The 12,372-nt window shown below is 40.6% G+C and overlaps 1 protein-coding gene across 1 annotated transcript in view; it reads right to left on the bottom strand.

Moving 5' to 3' along the window:
* The window catches only part of LOC124616162 (UDP-glucosyltransferase 2-like), a 52,761-nt gene extending 50,304 nt beyond the window's left edge, over positions 1-2,457 (bottom strand). The window contains exon 1 of the mRNA XM_047144442.1: positions 2,198-2,457. Coding sequence (XP_047000398.1) covers positions 2,198-2,443 — 246 coding nt within the window. The 5' untranslated portion in view covers positions 2,444-2,457. The remainder of the gene's footprint in view (positions 1-2,197) is intronic.
* Between the last annotated feature and the right edge of the window lie 9,915 nt (positions 2,458-12,372).

Raw genomic sequence — 12,372 nt, 5'->3', positions numbered from 1 at the left:
CTGTCTCAAAAGTTGACTGCGCGTATCAGTTCAGTCAGACCTCCTCCAAAGGCCACGTCTAGCACGGCTATGACCGTAACACAAACTGCCTGAGTCCGAGGGAAGTCCCAGACTGTATGTAACAGTCGAAACCTTCTACCCTCCACCGAAGGTAGGACTCGGGCTTCTGAAACACGCGAAACTCCCGATATTTCGTACAGTAAATAGGTTTGTTGTTATGCTTAACTTTATGGAACTAGTTTGTATCATGATGGATTTCTTATGTTATTAAGCATGAGAAACTACTTTACAATAAACATATTTATTAATCACGAACACTCGGTTTATGGTTGGCGGTTTCAAAGTACAGAATAAAGCTACAGGAAACAAAGTACATGATAATTGTTCAGATTTCCATAAAGCCGATCTGTTTTCGATTAGAGCTTAATTTATTACCTTTCATAAAGTTACGCTCAAAATAATTACCATCTTTGCATAAGAGTCCAAAGAATAGAATGCTATGGCCGTTATGTTAATTGAAGCGCCAAGGTCATTTTTGTGAGTGTTATTTACTAGATTGAAAGAAATATAAAAGTGACAGGCAGACATTTACCAGACTACTTTAGTGGTAGTGGTAAGTTCCTATGGGACAAAACTGCTGAGGTCATCGGTTGGCTTACACACTACTTAATCTGACTTGAACTAACTTATGCTAAGGACAACATACACATCCATTCCCGAGGAAGAACTCGAACCTCCGACGGGGACGAGCCGCGCGAACCCTTGCAAGGCACCAAGACAGCGCGGTTGCCCCGCGCGGCTTACTTTAGTGCATACAATTACCAGGCAAAGTATAACTGATGAGTGGCCATCACGAGACCCATGCAAACACGTGTTGGCATTATTTTTGAGGACAACGATTTGCTGTCATGTAGGTCGTGTGTGCTTTAGTGGCTGTGGAGTTTTGAATACGGGTGTGTATGGACAAATATAGAGATTTATTGGTGATAAATCTGTATGTATTATGAAGTACTGTGCCACAGTTTCTGTCTGTATGTATTGGCTAATTTCAGGAACTACTGTATGGATATTGATACGGTTTTAACTAATAGGATAGGCTGATTCACGAGGAAGGTTTCCTGTCTCTGCACAAATTATAAACGAGTAGTCCGGTCGTAGATACTTAGTGTGACGTATACAAAGCCAGGGCGAGTGGCTAGGAGTGTATGAAGAGGAGTGGAAGGAAGAAGTGCTACTATATTATTGAGAGGTATCGTTTACAGGTGTGCTGGCAGAGGGGTACGTGTTATCAATGTCGCTATGGAAAAAGCATTTGGTAGCGTAAAACGGCATACGATATAGCTATTGATTGAAAAAGAACTGGATTGGGAAAAAAATAAATAAAAATCGAGAAGAGCACTGGGTTTTATGTTTCAATGAATTATTCTGGTAAGGTGTCGGTTGCGGATATTATGGCTCAAATGGCTCTGAGCACTATGGGACTCAACTGCTGTGGTCATCAGTCCCCTATAACTTAGAACTACGTAAATCTAACTAACCTAAGGACATCACACACATCCATGCCCGAGGCAGGATTCGAACCTGCGACCGTAGCAAAAAAATGGTTCAAATGGCTCTGAGCACTATGGGACTTAACTTCTGAGGTCATCAGTCCCCTAGAACTTCGAACTACTTAAACCTAACTAACCTAAGGACATCACACACATCCATGCCCGAGGCAGGATTCGAACCTGCGACCGTAGCAGTCGCGCGGTTACGGACTGCGCGCCTAGAACCGCTAGACCACCGCGGACGGCTGCGGATATTAGTTTTCGCCTATTCTATTCAGCGTATACTCGGAGAGGCTCGGGTGGCCGAGTGGTTCTAGGCGCTTCAGTCTGGAACCGCGTGACCACTCCGGTTGCACGTTCGAATCCTGCCTCGGGCATGGATGTGTGTGATGTCCTTAGGTTAGTTAGGTTTAAGTAGTTCTAAGTTCTAGGGGACTGATGACCTCATATGTTAAGTCCCATAGTGCTCAGAACCATTGGAACCACTTATACTCGAAGAAGACTATGAAAATGAGACTTATTTGTTGGTGTGAAAAGATTACAACTATCGCATCATGTGTTGAAGTGAACGAAATAAGACTGCTACAAAACAACAACAATGACAGTTTGTCTGTGAAAAGCAGAATGTATATTCGACACCTACTCACCTCGTCTGCGAAGAAGGGAATACTTCCGAGGATGCTGATGTCGGTGTAGTTGGCGACGGGCGTCTTCTGCGGGAAGTGGCTGACGACGGTCACGTTGTGGCCCCGCGCCGCCAGAGCTTTGAACAGCCGCTCGAACATGACGAAGTGGCTGGGCGCCACGAAGTAGACCAGGCACAGGATGTTGGCCGCCTCGGACGCGCCGGCGGCGCTCAACAGGGCCACCAGCAGCAGCGGGCGAGTGCGCATCTTCCCAGGGACGGGCGAGGGCTGCTCGGACAGGCTCACCTGCTGCGAGAAAGCGGCCAGCTGTCATACATCACCGAGGTAAATAAAGGCAAGGCAACCACATCCTGCGCCTCCATTCAGGAAAGATGATTGTCTCCATCACTTGGCAGAGAAGAGACCATCGTAATGCATTGGTGGCAAGGGGATAACGACGAACTTGCCTGGGCGGTTGTTCAGGAGCCTAATCGAAAGGGTTTTCTTCTTCCGCTAACAATAACCACTTTGCGCTCAACGTATAACAGTAGCGTCTTACGTATAGGGTAACTGAACGTACAAACGCCGCACAGGTTTAACGCCATGCACAGCTTAGTGGCTATTTTGGAAATATTCCGATGATGGCACCAACATGTAAGAAACGCAGAAAAGTATATCTAAGCCCCCTCAAAATCGTGCAGAGGCTTCAAAGACAGTTAACATTCCATGAAGACTGCATTGAGGCAGTCATGGCGAACGTCGCAGACGCGAAAGGCGGAAAAGCCGTGTACCCAGCGTATTTATACCTACTTCAGTGGGTCGTGCGCACCACAGGTGTTTTCATTTACGTATTATGACACATACAGTGCCATTTATTGATCAATTTTCACACTTTTTTTTTCTTCTGCCATACGTTTTCCCCCTTCTCTGATAATATTCCGTTGCAATTTGACGTCATCCTGACCAGTGATGTTATTTCTACAGCGTTTTGGAAGTGTAACTTTAATTATAATTACCCTGTACTGATTGTACTTGACGGAAAAAACGAAAATGTTTCTTGGAACCCAATACATTTAGAATGGCTTATCGACTTACTGGTTGCACATGACAGTCAAATTCTTTCTAAAAGTTTCTGGAGTTCTTTTGAGTCTCGAGTTAAATAATACATTTTCATCTGAGAAAATAAGCTGTCAACATCTACAGAGGAAATTAGAGCAATGAACTATTTTAGGGTCCATTTCTACTGCTATAGGACTACCACCTTGTACAGTTTTTGAAATGATTCTAAGTTTCTCAACATCAGGACTTTTCTAAATCACCAGTTTATATTTTCCCCTAACTAATAAACCATATTTCCGTGGCACACTCTCCAATCTATCCACTGCATGGTCCATAATTTCTACTGACTCCGTCAAAGGCTACCCTGTTTCTTGAAGCTGAAAGATCACTTATGGCAAGAAACAGGCCATAACGTAAATTAAGTCATTTCTCACTTCCCAGAATTCTATGAATTTCTTTGTTGGTGTACTTGAAGATGATAGATACATCCTTCAGAGCGAAAACCACCTTAGGTGTTCTCTAGAAATTTGAGGCGCAGTAAACTGCTGCTGAAATCCACCATTTCGTTATGATAGGTTCAGGGGGCAGAGGTATGTCTGGTCTTCCAAGGTCTGAATTTTTGACGGGGCATTCTCAAAAATCTTATTTCTACTGGACAATGGTATTACACCATAAATAAAAACGTTACGTTAGTCGAATGTAAATTTTCATTTTAGAATCGACGATGCAGTTGCCTTTGGAAGCAAAGAAATATTCTTCCTAATAACCTTGGAAAGCGCGTTTTTGTGTTTAGGTTGTACTGATATGCTGCGAAGTCAAATATTTCTTTTCATATTTTCCAGACTGCTCGGATATATTGCACAGAAATATTTTAACATCAGAAAAAAATACGTCGCATCCGAAAGTATTTATGTAAGATAGAAATTTGCTGTGTATTTAGTAATACTACAAGCTACCTTGCGCGACAACGTCGTAATCCGAACTAACAATAAAAGAAATTTAGAACAACAGAGAACCACGTTTTAGCTCCGGAGCTCACAGTTGCTTTTGAAGGAGATATGGTCTGATAGAAAGCCAAGTTAAGCGATAGTTAGTAGCGTTAGCTCCTGTTACCTCTTTTTACAGCGAAATTTATTGTACTTTTTAATAATGAAGGAATAATAAACAAAAAGGCATCCAAAAGCATTCGTTTCGGTGTTTAAGCATCTATCTAAAAACGCAGAAAAAGGCAACATAAAATTGCGGCGTTTCAACCACAAAGAAGTAAATAGTACATATTCATGTTCCGGTAGAAGATATATTTAATACATTTAAAAAGGCTTTCCGCCAGATTTCCGGTGTTTGTTCGTAAAACTCCGCGCTACAATCCGTCGATCAGAAAGTGTTTTAATTGGAGCTATAGTTATCTCCAACCTCCGTCCAGCATTCATCGGCAGCTTGCCCATCACGAGGTGTCGAACAAAAGTTTGTAGAACGACGACACTCAGAGCAGTCGAACAACGTTACAGAATCCCTTTCTCCAAGCTTACACGTCACTTCCGCTTGCGCTTGGTGTCCAGCTTTTAACCTCTTCTAGCAATTGCCATATGCACCACAATAAAACTGTGTGTTTGTGTCGCGTACAAAAAAGTGAAATTTTCAGCCGTAATATACCGTCAAAATTTGTATTACAATTGGAAGATTTATGACGGGCTTATGAAGAATAATCATAGAACACAAGTTTATGGAGGGCTAAGAAGGAGTATACGGTGGAATTCTCTATGGCAAGCATTCAACAAAACGTGGAACGATCATTGGCGTTCACAAAATTTTTTGAAGGAAGGGATAAGATTAAAAAAACTGTCATTTTTTACGTAGCATATCGCGTGAGGTTGAAGATGTGTCGTGCCCTGAAGAATTAGGTTTTACAGGGCATACATATAATTAATTGTTTCTGAAAATAGGAGATGTGGCTGCTGTCAATAGCTTTTAAGGTAAAAAACTTTAATACGAAAATTGTAAGCACATTTCATTGGAGCGCTGCTACGCAAACTAAATCTTTTCGTGTTATTAATTAATTCTACAGGGGTATGAATAGTTAACGCAACTGCCTGGCGGGCAGTGTTTTGCCCCGTTGGCAGCCAGCCAGCGGGCTCGCTGGCCGAGGGTATTCAGTATTTCGACCTCGTGTTTGTTAGGTGACAGAGTACAGTGTATTGAGTGAAAGCATTTCAAGTGAAACTGAGAAATACAAGTATTCTCTTCGCCAAAGAGTGAGTATTTATGTATGATTCATACGTGCGTACAGAATACCGTAAGAGGAATTTTCTGGTGTTTGAGTTCCTAATTGGAGTATGATTGATTGAGTGATGAACAAATTTCATGAAACAGACGCCCACCTATAGTAGTGACAGGAGAAACTCTTGATAACATAGGCCATGCTGTGGAAAGGTCTCCCAGAAAATTAATCTGCAAATAGGAATTTCGTGTGGCTCAGTTCAAATAGCTACAAATATATCATAAAATAACTGCGGTGCAAGGATTTAGACCATGTGACCCTACAAAAAGGTTACAGTTTTCTGAAAGGATATTGAATAGGGCGCATGACCCTCACCTCACTTTCTTTTCAGACGAATAATATTTTGACCTGAGTGTATACGTTAATGCGCAGAAAAACATTACTGGAGTTCTGAAAAGCGTAAGCAATACACCAGGCACTCACCATGACCAAAAAATTGGCTTATAGTACGCTGTTAACGGTATGAGACTAATTAGCCCTATTTTTGCCAGGAAATAAATAAGAATGAGAATAAGAGGAACAGCAGGACTCGGCGTCAGCACATACAGCCAACTTCCCATTACGGGAGGTTCATAACGTGTTTCAAGATAATCACTGAGAACATACGGCGCTCTGTTCCCCCGACATAACCCCTGCGATTTTTATCTCTGTGGGACAATAAAAGATAAAGTGTACAAATCAGATCCACGCACTTTATGTGAACTTAAAACTAACAGTCATCAAGTAATTTCTGCCAGTTCTCAGAGGAAACTGCAGAGTGTAATGAGCAGTTTCCTAAGTAGGTGTCGGAAATGCTTGAACAATGAATGGAATGAGATCCAGCATCTCTTTGCTCAATACACGTGAGAAATTTATTTTTTTAAAGCGTTTCTGTTATGTGTGTTTGGAATAACTGACCCTACAAACCGTACTACAGTTACTGCGTACCTCCTGTCACCATCGCCGCGGGCAAAGCAGCCGCCCTTGCCAGATGGCCGCACGCTGAGGAAGTGGTTGCGTTAACGACTGATCACATTGTATTATGAACGACGCCTTTCTTGAGTTAATAATCCTATAGGATATCTTCATATGCATCCAGTTAGAAAAAAAAGCTTGAACTTGTCAAAGCAAGAAATTTTTATGGACTTTCCCATAATGTCGGGACAAAAATATAATTTAAGGAAATGAAGTACAACAAAATCGGAACAAATATAGAAATCTTGTTGCATATGGATTAAAACAACTAGCAATAAATAACGCGAAATAATCTTTGTAAAATACTTCACCAGCTTTTTCAACTTTGCTCACGAAGTTCCACAACTGATCAGTTTAATGAATTTATTTCGTTATTTTCATTTCTTCTGGTTTTTACATATCGATTGGTATGATAATGCTTTTTAAAATAATTTGCTTTAGAGGCTACATTTTGTAGTTTGTGTGCATCTAAATTCCCAACACTTGGTTAGATGAATGTGGTTCATCTCCCAAATCACCCGTTAATTTGCTCTGGAGAACCGACATTCAATACCCAAGGACTGAACAAAGACTGTCTTCGCCTTCCCCGTTTGACACATTATGTAACCATGTTAACTGGGTTATGAAATTGTGATTGCATGTTGCGGTATGTTGCTCGAGAAATCGAGAAGGTGTCGACTTGTGGGGAGGACGTCATTTCAACCTTGACATTTCATTCTTTTGTGTTTGTCAGTGCAGAAAATCAGATTTTTTTCGTTCCAACAGTAGGATTTCGGTCTACGAATGAAGCATAGATGATCAAACCTCGAGCATAACATGGCAATTTTCTGCAGGATGTACGAAAATCGTTGTGTCACGCAAAACTAAATATAGTCATTGCAAGCCATGACAAATTTTGCTCGTCCACGGACGAAAAGAAAACTGCTACTGTGATCCAGTGGCAGGGAAAGTGTGTGTCCTTGAGGAATCAGTGGTGGACGTCGGTCAGGTGCAGTAAGACGACCTCGAGTGTCTGTCAGTTCTGAGACAGGAGAAGCTGTCCTGACAACCAACTGGCTTCAGGCACAACGTTGGGTGTCGAACCGATTCTTTCCGGCAACTCGCTGTCGATTTCTTGGTATGATTCTATTAAATTTTCCGTTAGATTCCTAAATAAAAGTTCGATTATGAACCTTCAATCTATTCCCAATCGATTGCTTTAGAAGGGAGTTCTTTCGTACATACTTGTTGCTGTGGTCTTCAGTGAGAAGACTGGTTTGATGCAGCTCTGTGCTGTGCCAGCCTCTTCATCTTCGAGCAACTACTGCCCGTTACATCAATTTCAAGCTGCTTGCTGTACTCGAACCTTGGACTCCCTCTACAATTTGTACCCCCGCTTTCCTCCCCTAGAAAATTGATGATTTCTTGATGCCTTAATATGTGTCCAATTAACCGATTCCATTTTTTGGTCTATTTGCGCCATAAATTCTTTTTTTCATAATTTTGATTGATTACCTCATTTTTCTTTTTTGAAATGCCTTTCTTGCTGTTGCTATGGTGCATTTTCTCTCTCTAGTTCGGTCATCATCAGTTATTTTACTGTTCCTATAGCAAAATCGGTCTACTGCTTCCAGTGTCTCATTTCCTTAAAAAATGGTTCAAATGGCTCTGAGCACTATGGGACTTAACATCTGAGGTCATCAGTCCCCTACAACTTAGAACTACTTAAACCTAACTAACCTAAGGACATCACACACGTCCATGCTCGAGGCAGGATTCGAACCTGCGACCATAGCGGTCACGCAGTTCCAGACTGTAGCCCCTACAACCGCACGGCCACTCCGGCCGGCCTCATTTCCTAGTCGCCTGATTTAATTCACCTACATTCCATTTCCTTTGTTTACTTTTGTTTTCGTCTCATAACTTCTTTTCAAGGCACTAACCATTGCGTTGAGTTTCTCTGACAGAACTGTAATGTCATAGGCAAACCTCAAAGCTTTTATCTTCTCTCCCTGTATTTTAATCCTCTTTCCAAATTTCTCTTGGGTTTCCTTTACTACTTGCTCAGTGTACAGACTGAATAATATCTGGGGCAGGTACACCGTGCTCAACCATCTGCTTCCCATTCATGTCCTTCGACTCTTATAATTGCAGTCTGGTTTCTGTATAATTTGTGAATGATCTTTCGTTGGTTGTATTTTATAGCTTCTAACATCTTAATTTTAGTGACTGTATTCCAGTCTACATTAGCAGAAACTTTCTCTTACTGCACTGTCCGTCATAAGCTATATTTCCATGGAATAAGAGTTGGTTCTGGTCTTAACATGACGAACACTTTTAGCTACCGGACAAACTTACTTGAAATATTATGTCTTTCTCCACACTGATCTTTTGACTTTTATTTAGTTTATTTAGATTTCGTAATTATGTTAGGTCCTGTTTTAACAGTTACCTCAGAGTTACTAACACGTGTTAATTCACAGTGATGTGACAGGTGGGGGGCGACTTCCACAACCTATCCCACAAAGCCTGATGTGAGAGTGCTGGTCAACTTACTCCTCGACAGTTATTTGATTAGCATTGTAAAGTAGATGGAATACCACAGACGATGTGCAAAGTCAAAATACCTCCATAAACACTATTTGTTTCATCCAAACAACAGCGTTCTACTTAATATCAATTAATAATTAATTGGCATCGCCAAGTTATCAGATACTTTTACCTCGATTTGTAATCTATTATTAGAGTGCAGTCGTTTGAGATATATATGAATAAATTTTATTTCTTGAATGTTTCTAGCTCACTTATCCGTATCTGATATATTATAAACATGATTTGCAGGCAAACATAAATGATAGTTTATGAGTATCCCTGAACACTAATTTAGTCTACCAAATCATAGTGATAATTGGCCTTATCATTGGAAATTACAAGGAAATTCATTTGATTCATAAGACACTTTTTAATAATTCTAATGTGTGGCATGTTTGACATCAGAGGAATGATGTTACAATTGACCATAATAAAAGCAACGGCCTCAGTTGTGAAGGCGTTCAGTTGCAAAACTCTGTGCACATTTAATTTGTTTACCCTGACCTAGGAAGTAAATCGCAGCTGGAGACATCTTTAAGACGCAAGCTGAAATTATTATGCACAACGGAATGACTAATGCGAAGAATTTATGAGCCTGACTATGGATCCTAAAGCCAGTCGCTGACTGAGAACACGCATCCAGCCTATGGTGTGATTCCTTCTTGCACAAAAATCTCACCAAGAAAAAGCATCACATTAAAATGGCAACAACTTTCCGATTCACCGTTCTTTCTCTAAATAGTAACTGCTACCGCTCTGAAACTGCATCCGAGGCTACGCCTTGTTTTTAAGCAAGTCATTTCTATTTAGGAAACTGCAAAATTGTTGTCTACTGAAGACTTTCTTCTGATCACGGGGAAGCAGAAATTTAATGCCTTCAAAATGGTTTTAATACCTCCTCTCAGCCAAAAGATAATGTATAACAACTTCCTTCGATCACCAGCGAAATTCTAAACATAGAAATAATCACCGATTTAAGTTTTTCATGAGTCTGTAAATCTGTTAAAATAGGAGTTCTCATTTCAGTTACGTAGTTTAGAGTTTTATTTCCGTGTTCGAAGTAGTCTCTTTAAGCATAAAAGATAATGATGATACTTTCCGATTTTTTTTTTGGGTTGAGTCTGAGAGCTGGTAAACAAAATTCAAGAATTAGCAACGGAATACGAGAAACGTGTTCCACAACAACTAATATTCTCTGCATTGAGCGTTAGTTTATTGGACTAGAAACCCAACATTTGAATTGGAGCAAACCTTTATCAGCATAAAAAGTGCAAAAGTTTGGATGTTGTTATTTGTAGTCTCAGTTGCTGACCACCCGCACAATTCTCACGAGCACCTAGCCATTGGCATGACTGCAGTTAAGAACCAGTATTCTGACTTAAGCTTTTGCTAGACATTTGCCGCTGAGGTAAAGTGCGAAAATGTTTTTTCAAACCACTTTTAATACCACTGTCTCCTGCTGAAATCCAATAACGCAAAATTCTGTGACACATTCAGAATGGTGATGGCGTACTTTATTTTGATATCAGTTTTTTATCACTTATCGTCAGTGGCTTAGATAACGTCACTTTATCATTAGTAGCCTTTATCACCCACCGTGAGCGGGAATGCCAGACTGATATAAATAAAATGTGATACTGTGAACACATAGTATCAACAGAAAAATCCCCTTCAAATTCACATTTATTAATCCTCAGCTCGCATGATGCCCCCTGGCAAGACCATAATGAACGGTATTTAAAATTGCGTGCCTGCGTGGACTCAGATCTGAGACTACAAACATGCTTTCAGGTTCCGAATACGGTACTGATGGCTTCTTTTAGATATATGGGTATTTGTATGGAGTGTACCTGCTGTTGCGTATCCGTGGATCACTTATTAGTGTCGACATTAAAGAAGAAACTACAAGTGCAAGAAATGAACTGTGAGTCATTCATCATGCGTAACAGTTGTGCAAGTGTTAGAGCACAGTGCTGTGATTTATCAAGGCTGAGCGTATTTAAACAAAGTGCCCCATATTCTTATAGGGGATTTTGTTGGTCCAAAATTGAAACTGATTTTCCACTATTTCACTTGTAGTTATTAGTGGCTCATGGTGTATTATTTCCGGCCAACAGTGGCGTAATCATCCGAAAAATTGGTTGTAAAAATAGCAAATATCAATGAAGCAGTGGAGAAAATTGTGTTTTTTCGCAGTAACCATGTTTCACCACGTAACTACCCTTAAGTCAAGAGACAACTAACACTTTCGTAAACTCCACAGTGATAGCCTAAAATATAAAGTTCAGTTTCTGGTGACATTAAACTAGAAGAAATGAGACAAAGTTAGATATATATGACGCAACTTACACATCTACCAATTTATCTAAGTGTTCCTACGGTGCTTTGCATTGTAGAAATATTGATGCACGTTTTAAAAGAGCTACTGTGCGCTTCTCGCTCGGTGTTTTATGGGTACAGAGACTACTGATTCTCCAGTTTGTTGGTTCGTACACTTCCTGTAGCAACCGTATGAATTTCGTTAGTAAATTAAATTTATATTTTTAGCAAGTCATGACAAATTGTGCGCTTGCTGTTTGTTGTCTATTGTCAACAGACGCAAAGTAAACAAACATTTTTCCAGAAAAAATCATCATATATCTCGTGTTATCGACGTTTAATTGCCAGAGCTGCCACATGGTCACGCAAAACAAAATATCGAAATGAAGGCATCCGAAAATCTCGACGCGAACGTGTGTCAGATTTTCATAAGTGAAATGCAAATTCGTGTTTCAATATGTAACCACCAAAATTCCCATGACAGGAAAAAGTTATTAAAAGTCCACTGTGGAAGCCATTCATGTGAAAATCGTACGGTGTCTGGAAAATTAAATGTACTACCACAAACGGTTGTTTTTCCGACGTCCTAGTTCACTAACGTAACTGAAATGCTACGAATGCAGTATTTTGGCGAGATGGATTATTCGTCTATCGCAGCTTCGTTGCGTAGACCAGCCGTTGCGCGTTGACCACTGTGAGAAGAACGCGTAGCTGCGGAATAGTGCCCATCAACTTGTTATCAAGTTAAGGTCCATTCACACCTGTTCCAGTCGATTTCGTCAACTGCTGATAGCTGCGGATCTCATATCAACGACGTTGTCTGACTTGACATTTAATTTATCGTCTCGTGTTAGATAAGGGGGACAGCCAGCAAAACTTGCCACAACAGTAAACTAAATTTTGATATATTTTTGGTTTTGTGTGTGTGTGTTTCTCTCTCTCTCTCTCTCTCTCTCTCTGTGTGTGTGTGTGTGTGTGTGTGTGTGTGTGCGTGTGCGTGTGTGTGTGGGTGGGT

Source organism: Schistocerca americana, chromosome 5, assembly GCF_021461395.2.
Source record: "Schistocerca americana isolate TAMUIC-IGC-003095 chromosome 5, iqSchAmer2.1, whole genome shotgun sequence".
Lineage (NCBI taxonomy): Eukaryota > Metazoa > Arthropoda > Insecta > Orthoptera > Acrididae > Schistocerca > Schistocerca americana.
Note: the sequence above shows the minus strand (reverse complement) of the source record. Positions and strands in the feature narration are given on the sequence as shown.